Source organism: Hylaeus anthracinus, unplaced genomic scaffold, assembly GCF_026225885.1.
Source record: "Hylaeus anthracinus isolate JK02 unplaced genomic scaffold, UHH_iyHylAnth1.0_haploid 11982, whole genome shotgun sequence".
Lineage (NCBI taxonomy): Eukaryota > Metazoa > Arthropoda > Insecta > Hymenoptera > Colletidae > Hylaeus > Hylaeus anthracinus.
Window position 1 is genome coordinate 3,003,677 of NW_026534330.1, and position 15,494 is coordinate 3,019,170.

The window sequence follows — 15,494 nt, forward strand, 5'->3', positions numbered from 1 at the left end:
TGAAAGTTAAAATGGTTACGGAGTGTATCGGACGTGTTCGACGAGTGAAACTTCTGTTCCTTCTCCGCGCGGGGGTGGGTTCTAAAAGACCGAAGAACACAGTTTCCGATCCCTCAGTCTCCGTGTTGATTTGCAAAGTTGGCGAAAAGCTCATGTTTCGCGACCCGAGAACCCAGGAAACTTGCATTTCGATCTGCCGTGCACTTCGATTGCAGGCGGCTCGACTGGCGAAATGGCAATAGAATCGTTTCGAAGAAGACGGTACTTCGAACTAGAGACAGGCTTTTTGTTTGTCGATAACTCATCGAATGAAATTGTTTATAAAATTGGGGTTAAAACGTACGTAACGAAAAATGACGAAGTTTGCGCGAATAAATGTAACACTACGTAATTCTTTTTCGATTAAATAAATTTTACTTAATCGATATTTTATAAATAACAATGTCGTCAAGCCCTTCTCTACTTCAAGGTACCCGATATAAGTACAGTGAATCGCATTCGCGAATGTACAGGTCGTGGAACAGTTCATCGTAGAACTGGCGTCCTCGGTTCTTTTGCTTTGAGCCAAACAATATTGCTATATCTTACGAGCTACGGTAATACTGCCACGGCATATTTAATATCCAACGAAGTATAATATCTACAACGTGTGCTCGCTCGTCGATTACACGCTCCATCACCCTTGCGTTTTAACGCCATGTTCGCTACCTCGGACAAATCCGCTCGGGCGATGTTCTCGTCGTACATGTATTTCGAAGATGACACTACTCGAAGTTTTTCGACGAAGGCGAAAATGTATCAACAGATGCAATTAACAGAAAATTATTTACCAGACAAATAACATTGAAAAGTCGTGTCATGGTAAAAATACATGTGACTATTCCATTTGACATTTTATCCACGTTATCGCGTGCCTAATACCGTGATGCTCCTTTTATCGGACTAATTAGTCTAAGTATTCGTTTGGTAATTCAGCTTTAACATTGACGCACGTTACCTTTGATTTGACATCGCCAGGGACTCGAACAGTGACGCGTGACGGATGGATGCGCCTGCGTAGAGAGTATTACCGGTCGTCTGATTCTCTGATGGACAATATGAGGATGGCGTGAAATTTAATTCTCTCTTCGATAATACGATGACTTTAATTACGAAGCTTAGGAAAGAATACTGGATTTTTAAAAGTGAGCAAAAATTGTCTAGTTATTTTATTCTTAGATTACTTTGATATGGAACGTGGACGAAAAGAAAAAAATTCCAGTTCATCGGGAACATGCACAAAAATTCCAAAGAATAAATAGTGATGTGCGAAGAGGAAAAATGTATGTTACGTACCTTTCGCCGGGACAAATGTTGAGCTGTTCGATTGTCCAGTGCCTTGTCGATTCTCCCTGTTCCAAGACAAACGCAATTGTGAACGGAATCGCCCGTTTAAAAGCTGACCAGCTTGTGGAAGGCTTTGCGAAATTCGGGATTGAACACAGTGTAGATGACGGGATTCACGAAACTGTTCATGTATCCCAGCCAAGAGGTCACGATGAAAGCTGTGACGCCCGGTTGACAGGTAGCCTCGAGCTTCGTGCAAAGCGCGTCCATAATGTTGCAGGTGAAGAACGGTAGCCAACAGATCAAGAACACACCTGCAAGTATTATTAACGAGACAGTGGCGTTGCTCGTTAACAAAAGTAAGAAAATTCACAGAATCTTCGAAGGATTTTTCTAATACGGAGGATCGATACCAATTTCTCCATAATGTAACTTTCATTACGTTTACCGACAGTAGAACTCAATAGAATAAATGATACATCGATAAAAGATAATCAATGCGACGTACCAAGAACGATGGCCAGCGTCTTCGTGGCCTTGCGCTCCTTTTTCGCCGAGCTTTTTTCCCTCTTCTTCTTGCTGGCCTTGTTAGCCTTGTATATCGTGAACCTCGAGCCTGAGGCCGCGTTTTTCTTATCCTTCTTACAGGTGGACGAACCAGACAAGACGCTCGGAGTCCGGCCAAGCTGAAGAGGTAGAAGGGTACCGGTACTCTTGAGCCTCTTAAGTTCCTGCTTGTTCGTCTCGGCGCCGTCCTTCTTGGTCTGAGAGCTGGAGCTCGGAGCCGGACCTCTAGGTGGCGGGGAGGAGGACGTGGAAGAGGACGGTGCCGAGGTACCTCGTGGATTCGGGCTAGGACTGGAGTTCGCTTCCAGTGGGTCCTGAACCACCATGCTGCTCGCAGCACCGTCGTACCCGGAATCTTTCCTGACGCTCTGAGTTCCCAGCTGCGCTTGAGCCACTGCACTGAAACGACAACTGCAATTCGAGTATCAGTAGCATTCCTGCGAGCGATTTTAGCGTTTCCAGTCACGTTCACGTGACTCCGAACCTGCGAGCTGAAGTGTTTTGACGACAAGCTGAGACGAACATTCGTAGGGATTGTATGGTGATCCCAGCGAAAAATATGTAGTTACGCGAGTAGCATCATTTGAACTGCATCTTCCGCGTTCAATCAATAAAGTAACCACTCCAACTTGCTGGACCAGTGGACTGTCGACAATCAAACGAATCGATTTCACAGTGAACTAGTTTATCGAGAGTCTGCTTTTATTTTTCAATCGTGTGCGGTCGCGGATCACGCTTCGCGCCAATGAATTGGCGTGCCTCTCCTGCAATAACAGTTCCAGGGATCGGATTAAAAGAACGACCTGCGATTCGTTCGATTAGCACCTGACATTTTGAGAATGTCACACGGCGGGAGGCTAATCGTGAAATCTAACCAGAGTATCTTCCTTAATAGAGGGCGAACTGCAATTAGTCGGTGGCTCGCGAAATTCCAGAAGATGCCAGACCGAGATACAGTCCTGACATACAAGAACCGACGCTATCTTAATTCTCAAATCTAACCAATTAAGATGTAACTTTAGATCGACTTTCGTCCTCCAAAGAAACCGAAAACTTCTTTCGTCCAATGAGCAAGGAAATCAAATATTCGTCCTTTATCCGTTGAGTACCATAAAGACTCTGAATGCTAAACGGTTTCAACCGACTTGGACTTTGTTCTTGCACCATTGTTTCGATTTGAGTTCATTTGGTCGAGAAAGTTTTCGCGGTTTGGGGGAATGGCTCCTCAACTTTTCAATACCGCGTCCTTTTCACGACCTTCTGGAAACAATTGCACGCTTCGGCACTTTCCTTGTACGCAATAGAACGCTCGATTATAAGAACTAGTCGGGGTGTTCGGAAAACCAATTTTTCTTAACATTTCACCAAGGCAGCTGCTCGTTGTAGTTCATAAGTTCATGGCGCATTTTTTAAAATACAGCCAGTTCCATAAGTTTTCGTACCTTCTATTTCTATCGAGGACATTTGTCTGAATGAAATGACAGATTTGATGTTTCCAAATGAATTTTTCATCATAATATTTTTAATGAAACATTTATTAGGAAGCACCAAACCTGTCATTTAATTTAGACAAATGTCGTCAATAGATATAGAGGGTACGAATACTTATGGGAATGACTGTACATAGAAGAAAATAAAATAATAAAATATCCATTCTTCCACGAAACGAAACTTCTAACAAGACCTATATATTCCTCTCTATACAAAGTCTAGGCAGTCGTTGGAGTTCAAGTTTCACATCCACGTCGAAGCGCATTGTCTTCGAAACGACCCGCCTTAACGTCGATATCGACTTTTGTTGGCCGTGTACGTCCCCGATATAAATAGTACTCGTTAAATCGCGGACGTAACAATTTTACAGGGATCCGAAGGTGCCGAGAAAACGGGCGAAATTGAAAGATAACAACGATTTAGCGCGAATGTTCGTCTCGGGTAGAATGCGAGAAGTTTATTGGACTCTTACGCTGCTTCCTCGACGACCGTGGCTAAAAAGAACTCCGTGCTCTTGTCGTTCGAGATGACCACGACGGGATCAAGGGGTGTCTCGTCTTCGTCTTCGTTGCTCCCAGACGCGGTGTTCGTCGGTTCTTCCATGCCGGGAGCCACGAGGGCTGCTGCTCCCAGCGCGGTCTCCGCAAACCTTGCCACAGAATACCCACTACGTGATCTTAGTCAAAAGCCTCTAAAAAAAAAGCTTCTACACTTAGCATGCTTTTAGTATTCCTCGACGACGGGCGACGTTAATCCGGCAAAGGAGAAAAATTAATTTATCATGCACAAAGCGATTATGCTTGCGTCTGACGATCGTTCGCACGGAATTTTGCTGACGGACAAAGGAACCCTTCTACTTCGTTGAAAGTTATCTTCGCGATTCGGTGGGTGGCGTCCCTACGGGAAGTTGGAGCGGGGGTGAATGGATTTATATTCTGAGGTATTAAAAATATAGTTCAACACAAATTAAGATACTATATAAAAATGTCCACGTATTTATTTTTCGTTCGAATCTGATATATGCAGTATCAATCCGTTACCGGTTACCGGGAGTTCGAACATCGTTTACCAATTCGAATAACGCATGCACGTTCGAGTCGTGGCCTGTAAAATCAACGCGAGATGTGCGTATAAATTATCGGCGAAACTCGATTGTAGTATTATCCGGATAATATGAACACATCCATAGACATGCCTGCTCCAGTCATCGGATTACAGGTATCCGATGACGTTCCAGGCCGAATAGGCGAGAGCCTCGGTATTCGCAGTTCCATTTAGAGATCGCAACTCTTCGGAACTCCGTAGTCGTAAATTGGAGTTTGCCCGTCGTAAATTCTCGCCGTTGATACTCGATACAAGCACGTGAAAACAATTAATAATTTTGTTTTCCGAAGTTTCGCGCGGCGCGCCAGCGAAAACAAATGGCGAAGTTTCGGTGGTGCGGGAAATTTCAACGTTAACTTAACATCCGACAGGGTTAATATCTGAAACCATTATCCTTATCTAAGAACGTAACACAGCCATGGGCTATTTATGGGTATTCTCGTGCGGGATGAAGCGGTCTTGTTTGGGAATCAGGGGACAACTTTGCGAACCGCCTTTGTTTACGGAGGTCTTGCGTAAGGCGATTTTCTTACGAGATCGACCACTGCCCCGAGACAGTGCGTAGATTATATAGGAGGTATAAACACCTAGGGCGGAAAACAACAGTTGTATACAAATTTTTGTTGGGATGAAATGCACTGTGAACGTATCAGATTTTAGTTTGCCTAGTGCGCCGACGTTGATGCTGAAGATACAGGGCACGGGAGAACAGGAGAATAATAGGAAGAGGAAGAATTTGTGGAGCATGACGCGAGTTCGAGATTATGTTGAATACATCGGACCCGAGGGAAAAGACGAGGTCGTGCAGCCAAAATGTGACCGTCGCAACAAACATCTAAGTCTAATTTATCGACGGTGTTTATACATTGTGCTGTGTAACTGCGGCGACCTGGGAAAGACCTATAAATAATAATTAGAGAACCGTTGTGTCGTTGTTAACATCCCTGGTGCCAGGCGATAGCGCTGAGATCCGACAGACTTTTCGCGCGGATCAGAAACTTCTTAATCCGATCGCATCAATGAGTCTGATCTGGAAGTCCTTTTCCCCTTCGAGCAACGCAAAAAGTAAACACTCTCGAACTTCTCCTCGCTACAATATATTAATCAATTACATCTACCGACGCTCGTAAGCACTTTCGACAACGCCACTCCAATACGCAATGTAAATAATAATTAAATCGACTTTTCATCTTGGGTATCGAAACGAACGTAGACTACATCTATAGAACATGGAATCAGGAGTCCTGATAAGTAAATAGTTACTGGAAGAATAATGTAAATTGGAAAACGATCTATTTTCCCAGATGCAGCTCTGCGTTCCGCGAACGCATTCGCTTCGGTGATCCTTCTCTTATTTTCGAAGAAACCAAAATAGAGCGGAGTGGGTTTTAAATCATCTGCACCGACAAACGAGTCTACGTGCCTCCATATCGGTTTACAAGAAAAGCGGTAGGCTCTAGGATCCAACAGGGCTCGCCGATGAATAAACGTATGACAGTTGGGAACAGATGGGCACAAAAGCCGGCAATTAAATCGAAGGCGAAGTAGTTGGCTATTCAAGGCAAGTGCGCCGACCTCGGGACAACGGAAATGAAGCCTGCTCGCGAGAAAAGCGTATTATCCGTAGATGCCCGAGGCTTAACCTCGCCTTAGCCTTTCGCGTCTACGTGCCTTTCTTATCCACGCGAGCTTTTTCCTTCGTCTGGCGACATATTCTATCTCTCGGGAACGCCAATCTCCGTGAGAAATCGTCTCGTTGGAATGCAAGAGTTATACGAGCGAAAATTGAAAAAAATGGTACTCTACTCGAGTACGCGACACATTCCAAATGAAGACTGTTCGTCTTTGGCTGAAGTGGAGGAAGACGTCGCGCGACCCACTCGCGAATATATTCCCCGCACTTAACCCTCCGGGCATCAAGCGATTTTATTCTACGCGAACCACCCTGTGGGATCTATAAAGGAAGTCGAGATTGGGTTTCTTTGCGTGGAATTTCGGATTCATTCTCATGGGAATCATGCAACATGCGTTGAATATACGACTTGCACGATTAAAGCACAAGTAGATATTTTTGGCGATAAGTTTACATTGGAACAGCATTTTTCCCCATAGACTGTGTCATGCAAAAGAACGATCAGAGGTGGGCGTTATCGCGTAGCCGACCATCCCTGAGAACGACGCATGCACTTTTCTTAATCAACGAAGTATTGGCTTCGACTGTTCTCCGTCGACAAACTCGTGGACGATTCGCAGAATTTCGAACAAAGGATTACTTATTGCATCGATATTTCTGCGTGAACTAGCAATAAAAGACGCCAGGGATCTTTACGCTGGCACGGAGTGACTATAATTTCTCGCGGATTTTCGAAACTCGGTGAAAGAATTGCCATTCATTTTCTCCCTTAACCGGAGCTGATGCTAAAGGAACGCCTAGAAAATTCCTCGTGAATTCAAGAATAGAACAGCGAAATCGACGCGAAGCTGTCGACTCACCTGCGCGTATTGGCGATGTTCTCGATTATGCTGCCGGGTTTTATATCGCCCAGGTTCGGTTTTCTGTTGGCCCTCGCTTTCCTCGCTCTGTTCCGCAACGCCTGGAAACGTTAAATTGAAAATGCTGATTCAGTATAAATCAGGGCGCGAGGGAAGCATATCTATGCCCATAAAAGAATTACTAAACGCGATGATTATTACGAAAATGATCGCGCCGAGTAGATTGTTTTCTGGCTAACGGTATGGTTTATTCGTAGATTGAAATCGGTGTTTTAGGATAAATCAGGGAACGAGGACGGCGAACGCGTGAAATAAATCTTCCTATGGTACGCGCGGGCGGATAACCCGTCCGCCAACCATTATCGACTACACATATCGTAACAGTGGGATTTATCGCGACACTTCCGTGGGAAAATATTTTCCGCATCGGGATATATTAGGAAATTCCGTTGTAGATGCTCGGTGCATTATGAGAAACGCAACCTTCCGTGATCGTGTTACGACTACATATAAAAGAAAGATATTTCATACTTCTACATCGATGTGTCGAAGGAAATCGTTCCTCTCCCGACATTAAACCACGCGACGATGCTTTTACGACTACGGCACAAGGCGACGGGATATGATCAAAATTTACGAACGATCTTGGTAACGATTGAATAATTCCTCAGCAGGCTGTGCGAGGCAGCTGTCGTTCGCATGAGAATCTCATTAATGTTCCGTTGGTAGACTGCTAATTGGACAATTCCACACTAAAACAGCAAACAGCTTTTTTCGAGACTACAAACCTGACCATTGATATTTTCCGACAAAGAACTATTCAGAAAGGGCAAAAATATCAAACGAGTAACAATCGATACACGAACAATGCAAAATTGGTACAGACTCTTTCCATTACAAAGTTATTCCAGAACGATACAATAAACTACATCCCTCTAATTCAACCACTCATTTTATTTTTCGTCAACGTTCGGATCGGCGAGTCGCGATCAACGGTATCGTGACGATGCGATTCGTTAACTTTTCATACATCGGGATAGCAGCATGTAAGAAAGAGGATTTTCCCATAAAAGGATGGCTCGGATGGCTCCGAGTATGCAATTTCACGTTACGCGAAGCTTCGAGCGCTTTCACGTCCGTGACGTGTAAAGCGAGGAATGTAATTATCACGCCATGCTTAAGGAGTACTTTAAGGTGTGCTTCAGTCTAGCGTCGAGACATTCTGCGTCATTGGGAATTAATACCGCAATAGCGAAGGAAACCGTGTAAACAGGACAGTGTGCGAATCTCGGTGAGCGTAAAATGTCGGAACAAACGTATTTACGATCGACCGCAGCGTAATTGCGAAACATCCCGAATCCGTGGTACACTTTGCTCCAACTGGCGTTAAAATTATATCTGCATAATTTCGGGGATTTTACCCCTCGACGTATGACGTCGTTATAGGGATGATACGAGACTGCGCGCTTTTTACACGTATTCCTGACGTTGAATTCGTCCAGAAAAGAACACCGCAATAAAGTTAATCGAGCTACTTGTGCAAAAAACTAACAAGTTGCCCGGAAGAAAAAAGATCGCTGTGATTTTTCCGCGTGGAATCAGATTGCCTTAATTGGATACAAACGCGACAAAGAAAATGTGATTTTTAGACAATACTGATAACTATTTTAGTATGACTAGAGGCACCGTAAATAGTAGGCTATTTTCATCTGTGGGAGGGCCGAAGAGGGATGTTCACGTACGGGCCAGTGAACAGATTTCTAAGCCCTCCGCATCTGCCAACAATATTCGATAATTCTTACCTTGAATATGTTGTAATAGAGGAACACCATAATAATGCAGGGTATGTAGAAGCTGGATAGGCTCGAGTAGATGATAAAGTCTGTATTGTAGAAGAGGCATTGGTCCGGTATTCGGTCAGGAGTGTTATTCAAGCCGAGAACAATCGGGCTGCCGATCGCGGCCGATATCGCCCAGACCAACAGTATCGTCATCCAAACTCTTCTATTGTTCTTGTGCTTGGCGTACTTTATCGGTTGGGTCACCGCGATGTATCTGCAATTTAAATTAGTTTCGCGCATGGTACAGTGTCCCTTGACTCGATCGACGTCGTTTTACCTCGAATCGACGTTGGATTAAGTTATGTCCTGAATTAATACGAACCTCGGTAAACGTCGTACTTCCTTTTCAAACCTTTGATAAAAGAGCAAACAAAAATTTGACATCTCTGGATAATTGCGAATTAAATACCGAGGCAACGGTTTAGCAGAAATAAATATTCATAGCCACGCTTTGTAAGCGGTAACCAGCTACGCCCTTTTTAATCGCAAGGATTACGTATTTCCAGCCGTAAAAGAAGCACAAAGAAATGGTGATTAATCGAATCGCTAAATTAACGCTCACCCGTGAGAATTTCTGGAAGACGTACAATGCGTTGGGAGGATTCAGATTCCGTGGGTTTCGAAGGAAAAACGAGACGGTCTTTAATAGAGTATCCTCATTTCTCTGCATTGGGGCTTGCATATTTTAACATGCGGATCCGGGGAAGTGCGGTATCACTCACTCGTCCGAACTCATTTCCGGTCGAACGGGTTTCCGCTTCAAACTACGAGCGACACGGTATCGCGAAGTTAGTTTCAGCTTGTACGTTGGGAATTTATGGTCCCGCGTTCAATGCGACTCGTGGGAAGGAAAAGTAAAAAGAAAAACGGAAAACGCAATTCATATTAGTGTACACAGTCCCCGCGATGTCGAATGAATACTATCAATTTTCCGTAACTTCAAGGAAACGATCCGGCTTGCTTCGTTTTTCCAGCTCCAGCTCCCTCGGAAACATGAAACTTGTCCGCGAGCGTTCAGCATTTTTTAGAGGAAGCAACGCGCTACCAATCGGTTCGGTTTGAATTCCAAACTTATTCGTGGCTGTTTAAGTCGAGACGTTGGGAAATTTGATTTACCGAGAATTGTGACGCCAAATTTGTTCCGCGGTCGCTAAAGCAACCTCGACCCGTTCTTTTCACCCACCTTCGAGTTTGTTACCCGTGTCACGTAAACTGGTTAAATCAGTCAACCGCATTTCGTCGATTTTTGGGTGTTCTCTTTGCTTGGCAATCGCTGTTACAAATTCTTCTGCGATACCACGTATCGCGAATGCAGTGCAATTTATATTCCGTTGCGGTTCAGTGTCGATTTCGATAAATTGAAGTATAGAAGAAGCTTTATTACAAACATTAAACTTAATTTGCCTCACCTGTCTATGGAGATGGCTACGAGATTGAAGATGGAACTGGTGCTGCACGTGACGTCCATCGCGATGTAAAAATCGCACACAAACCCTGGCAGGCTCCAAGATCCGTTTACCTGGAAAATGAATAGGCGAACTGTGAAGATTAAATTCGCCACCGAATCACGGCGCTGGAATTAACTTTCATTACATCGGAGAGCTATTGTTTCGACGCAAATTAATGGTGTCCGATTCGCACTGGCATTCTACGCAAATCACCAGAAACGCGTGGAAACGGGTGTGCAATTACCAGTGCGCCGGTGAAACAACTGCACGCTGTTGGTAATGAAATAATACGCGCTATCTATTACAACGAAACAAAGTATCAGGCTCTATAGAAAGTTCTCGCTGTTCTTCAGGAGGAATAATAAATTAACATATCATTTAATCTATGTATTGTACACGTATATTTATTTTATCAATGTAAAGGTTAAAAGAAACATAGAAAAGTTTCCGCAGAACCTAATATTCCAGTGGCCGTTGCCAGAGCCCTTCTCGATTTCGCCCCGTGAATTTATCGTCTTCTTATTTCCAGCCGTATCTTCGGCTTCAAACGGTCCACGAGCCTCCTGGAGAATCGTTGTCGCCCAGGAGAAGGCATTCCAAGAGCTTTCTCTGCGAATCAAAGAGCGTTTCGTCGGAATCAAAAGGCGAGCTTTATCTTTCCTCTTTTGCATTCCGGCCGCTCCGCTTCTTCTTTTACCCTCCCTTTAAGCCTCCGCATCTTCATCCGCCTTTTTATTCTCGAGAGCGTATCCGCCCCGGCCGTGGACCTGCGCTTTGCAGTCGACTGAAACGAGCGAACCCGTGATTTATTCGGAACAACCGTGCTTGGCTTTCGAAATTCAGCTGCGGACGAAACGCGCCTATCGCTCGACCGCGTACACGCTCGTCCCCATTTTCCGTTAGACCTCTCCGAAAGGTACCAGTTTCTTTGCCGCGATGCTCGTCGACCGCAGCTTTTCTCGATTCGATTGAATCGCTCGGTATTCGGACCGCGAATTGACGAAAGTACTGTAACCGAAGTACTATCGTTAATGCCGAATCTCTCTGTGCTGCGGATACTTCTTAAGGGGTTCGTATTTCGTTGCATACGAAATTCGGAGTAAAACGCTTCTTTTATCTGGCGCGGATACATGGGACGCTTCGTAATAGGTAACACTATTGAGAAGATTGTGATTCGGCACGAAAAAATGGACGTGGATATTCGACGTGGAGGAAATCGAACTTTGAAATCAAAATTGAAGTTTCTTTACAATTTTGTTCATAACAATCCATGGTCCATCACCCTCCCATCTCGGTACAACCTACGCTCGCTATTCGTACATATCGCCAATATCAAGTATCGGATCCACTAACTCAGTTTTATCTACGTAACGAATTCTCAGTTTGTTATCAAGTAAATTCTCTGTTTTCCCAATGTAACATCGATATTGCCAATGCAATTTTTTTACTTCTACCACTCTATCCGTGTACCCACAAGCTCAAATCAAACGGTAGTGGATGAACGTTTCATTCGCGAGAGAGAATCGCGGTATAAATCGCAAATCTGTTCAGTCCTATGGCTATCGACCGGCCCTGCACTTCGAATTCTCGCAGATAGCATTAGGTAATAGTATTAAGTTGCGTTTCCCCTCTGTATATCGGCCTGTATCGACCCAGATGCTGCACGCTTACTTTCCAGTACGTAGAACTGTGGCGAACAACACGACCGGCCTATCGATACTTTATGACTCCATAACGTGAATGAAATATACGACGTGCGCACGATACAATGGTATTCCTTCTGCCCTTTAATATACGACCGGTGAGATACGCGAGTTACGTTTCGAACGTGACGTACAGACAGTAACGAACGGTCGCATGTTTTCCAAGAGGCAGGTGTATGCGTGATATTTATGAAACGCCCGGAAGATATTGGCAATTTACCGTGAAAAACAAAATGTTTATCAACTCCTGAGTGTACATCCCTACATCAATGTTCAATCCACTGCCAGATCGTGCGTTTGATAAACAGACACCATTTTAATTTAAAAATGATCGCAAGAGGATATTGAAAAAGGTTGAATAAATTGCTCGCCACGCGTAGTCATTATTTTATAATTTTGGAAATATTTTATGCTAATAGGACAACTCCAAATGATTTACCGCGTTCAGCTGGGAACGGTCGCATTTGAGTTATACTTTCGCGGTATTTTTCGGCCGTCACGAAGACCCGGTACGTCGGAACGCGAAAATGTCGCGAGCCGCGTTGAGGATGGAGATTTAATACCGTCGTGCTGCTTTTCACTTATTTCCGGTGCGAAGGGCATTTTTGTGGCGTCGAAAAAGAAACAACGACAAAAATAATGAACGCTTGAAAGAAAAAAGACAGCAAGATTTTCTGTTCGCGCCACTGCGTATGCATGATTGACCAGGTGCATAATTTATGCATTCTTCACGGGCAATTTCCTCGGCCTTAAGCAGCGATATAGTCGTGCAAACAAATAGCACTGCAGAAGCAATTAGCGAAAAGTAAGTTTGTAATTAGTCCGTTAGCGTTGCGCGGAACTTGAGCGATTATTATCCTGTATCGTTGGAACGTGTTTGCTTGGCTTCATAATTAAAATGTTATGCCAGTTTCTGACGAGTTACGCGGTAATGGAATACGAAGAGAGTATCGCTTGAATTATGAAATTTCCAGAACATTTGTTTCAGCTGTTCACGCCAGCGTTTCTCCCTTTTTATTCCAAGTAAACCTAAAAATTAATTCGTTCCATTTTTACTTTCACTTACTACTTATTCTCTTAAAGGTGTCGGCAATGACAAGTTTCGGAGAAATCTACTGGTCTCGCCGTCCTTTAGTGCGTCCTTTAGAAACATAAAATCAAAATCGAACTTAACTTTACGTATACTTACACTTATACTTTAATATTCCTTAAATTATAGCGTACAATAAATTGGACCGGCACGTTTCAGAGAGAAGTGTATTTCCTGCGACAAAGAAACACGCCATCTCATAAAACCCCAGAGACGCTTCGCGTTTGTCGTTATTACGTTCGATAGATGCGCGTTTTTCTTCTCTTTCGAGGGCTGCTTTGACTGTACCTCTTCGTTTCCCTCGAGATATCATTAAACGTTGGAAATGCTGTCACCCTTGACTCTCAAAGAAGTCTCACTCCTTGAGCAAGAAGAATACAGACATATCGGAGAAGAATTTCAATTTAAAGAACGTGACAAGGAGATCCCGGTTGAATTACGGAAATAAAGTTTGCTTTTATTGGTCGCAAATGACGAAATTTTATTGCTCGCGTGCCTCGAGACAAGGAAAATCTCCTCAGACGCCAAGTTAATATTCCATATAAAGGAATACTAATCCTTAACCGAACATTCTATCGTGAATTCCTGTTTCAATGTTAATTTATTCTTCGATAGTTTTCTATACGGGATACTTTTGATGTCTTTAAAAGAATCGCCTCAACCAGGTTTAGCTTCGCTATTTGTTTCCAGTTCCCACAGTTTGGAAACATTCCACAGTCCATCCTGTCACCAAAACACTTAATTCTTCTTCATTAAATTCTTGTAGTCCTATTTCCTGAACTCCTTTCTCTCTAAAGTCCTCGAAGAGCTTTCTACCTTGCAACCACAAAGGTTTATTGGTTCGACTGATGTTGTGTCGGGTTTCCAATCTGAGCTTCGTAACAGCTAGAGTACTACAATAGCGTTATTGCACATCTGTGATACTGTCCTCCGTGCTGTCGATTCTCTTCGTAGTCCATGTACTATTTGGTCGAACTTTACAAAAGCGTTTGACGCGATTGATCACAACCTGTTGATTGTTAAATTACACAACTTTGGCCTCTCACCGAGTGCAATAACTGCTCTGCAATCCTACTTTACTCAATGCATTTAGCACGCTGCGTTCAATAGCTCCCAATGCTCTCTTTCCAGCATGTATCTCCACCTACGCGTTTGACTTCTATTTTAACTCACTTTCCATGTACGTTTGGTGTACGTGCTGGTTTGTTATTTTCCATGCTCCATGAAAGGTACTACATCTTCATCTTCGGTGGTACAGGATGAGGCATGTAATACAGACCAAGAACAAGTCGAAGTGGAATTCTATATCAAATTCTGTCATAAAAAAAAAAATGACGATTTCTGTTGAAAACAAAACAATTCGCACATTTGATACGTTCGAACCGCTATTCAGTGCGTGTGACGCTTTTCAACGACCGTGCTTGAAACAGAAATTTCGAACGGAACGAGTTGATCTCGTAGATTTACGATGACGCGCCGTTAATTACAAGTCCTCTACAGTCTAAATCCCGACGTGTTCTGAATACGAGTAAGCACCGTTGTAATGCGTCTTTGTCGGAAGCTGAGCTTCGGCCAAAATGTCAATGAAGTATTTAGGACGAAGTAATTTAAGAGGGACGCGCGCGTTCAGCGCCAGTCACAGTCACGTGTCTACTTTGAGTAGAGCGTGTTCTTGTTACCCGGTATGCGCGTCGCTGTTATCCTTATTGCTTAGAACGCGAAATATGCAAAATTTGTTCCAACACGTTTAAGCCTTTGGAGGAAAGCCCCTTTAAGCTGCTAAGCGTAGATTATCGCTTCGCAGGGAATACCGTGTACTTTGTGCACAAGAACTTCTACTTTGGATCGTTGATCGCTACACGCCTTAACACTTCGTTGATTGAATTCCTCTTGATAAGGATCCCCGACCGTAGATGAGGATGTTAAACTGTTGGAAGCACGAGTCACAACTTTGGATCAACAATAAACGCTCCTTTAAATTTGTTCATATAATTCTCGACTTTCTGGAAACGCTGCGCGATTGTTCGATTTTTCATTTTCACCCGTCTAGAATATCTAACTAATATTAACGTGAGCCCGCCAAGCAGATATTCCACGGAAATTCAAGCTATTAATTAACGTCGAAAATCATGTAAGAGATTACAGTGCAGCCGTACATTGACCGAGTCTGCTTCGAAGAATTTACTCGGATTTACCTTACGTTAATCCTTTTGCTGTTTAAACAAGTGATGAAACACGGATCAAGAAATATCTATGGTTTTCGTTATTAAACAAAGTTGCATTTATTATAAATGGCCCCCGAACAATCATAAGAATGAGATTATAATCATGTCCACTGCATAAGAACACCGTACTTGTTAACGTTCCAGACCAAACTGTAGAAGGGTTAATAATTGCTGAGAGGAAGAAATTCTGAAGACCGACAAAGCAT

The 15,494-nt window shown here is 43.6% G+C and overlaps 1 protein-coding gene across 3 annotated transcripts in view; it reads right to left on the reverse strand.

Annotated features, from left to right (window-relative positions):
* Positions 1-7: 7 nt before the first annotated feature.
* Positions 8-15,494, reverse strand: part of LOC128886201 (dopamine D2-like receptor) — a 136,169-nt gene continuing 120,682 nt past the window's right edge. Inside the window, exons 3-9 of one of the 3 annotated variants that reach the window (XM_054140865.1) lie at positions 10,232-10,341; positions 8,784-9,036; positions 6,982-7,082; positions 3,857-4,033; positions 1,835-2,304; positions 1,336-1,640; positions 8-1,085 (exon numbers count right to left, since the gene is read on the reverse strand). In XM_054140865.1, the coding sequence (XP_053996840.1) occupies positions 1,432-1,640; positions 1,835-2,304; positions 3,857-4,033; positions 6,982-7,082; positions 8,784-9,036; positions 10,232-10,341 (1,320 nt within the window). In that variant the 3' untranslated portion in view covers positions 8-1,085; positions 1,336-1,431. Of the gene's footprint in view, positions 1,086-1,335; positions 1,641-1,834; positions 2,305-3,856; positions 4,052-6,981; positions 7,083-8,783; positions 9,037-10,231; positions 10,342-15,494 lie in introns of all 3 variants that reach the window. The other 2 variants (XM_054140864.1, XM_054140863.1) reach the window with 2 other exon arrangements.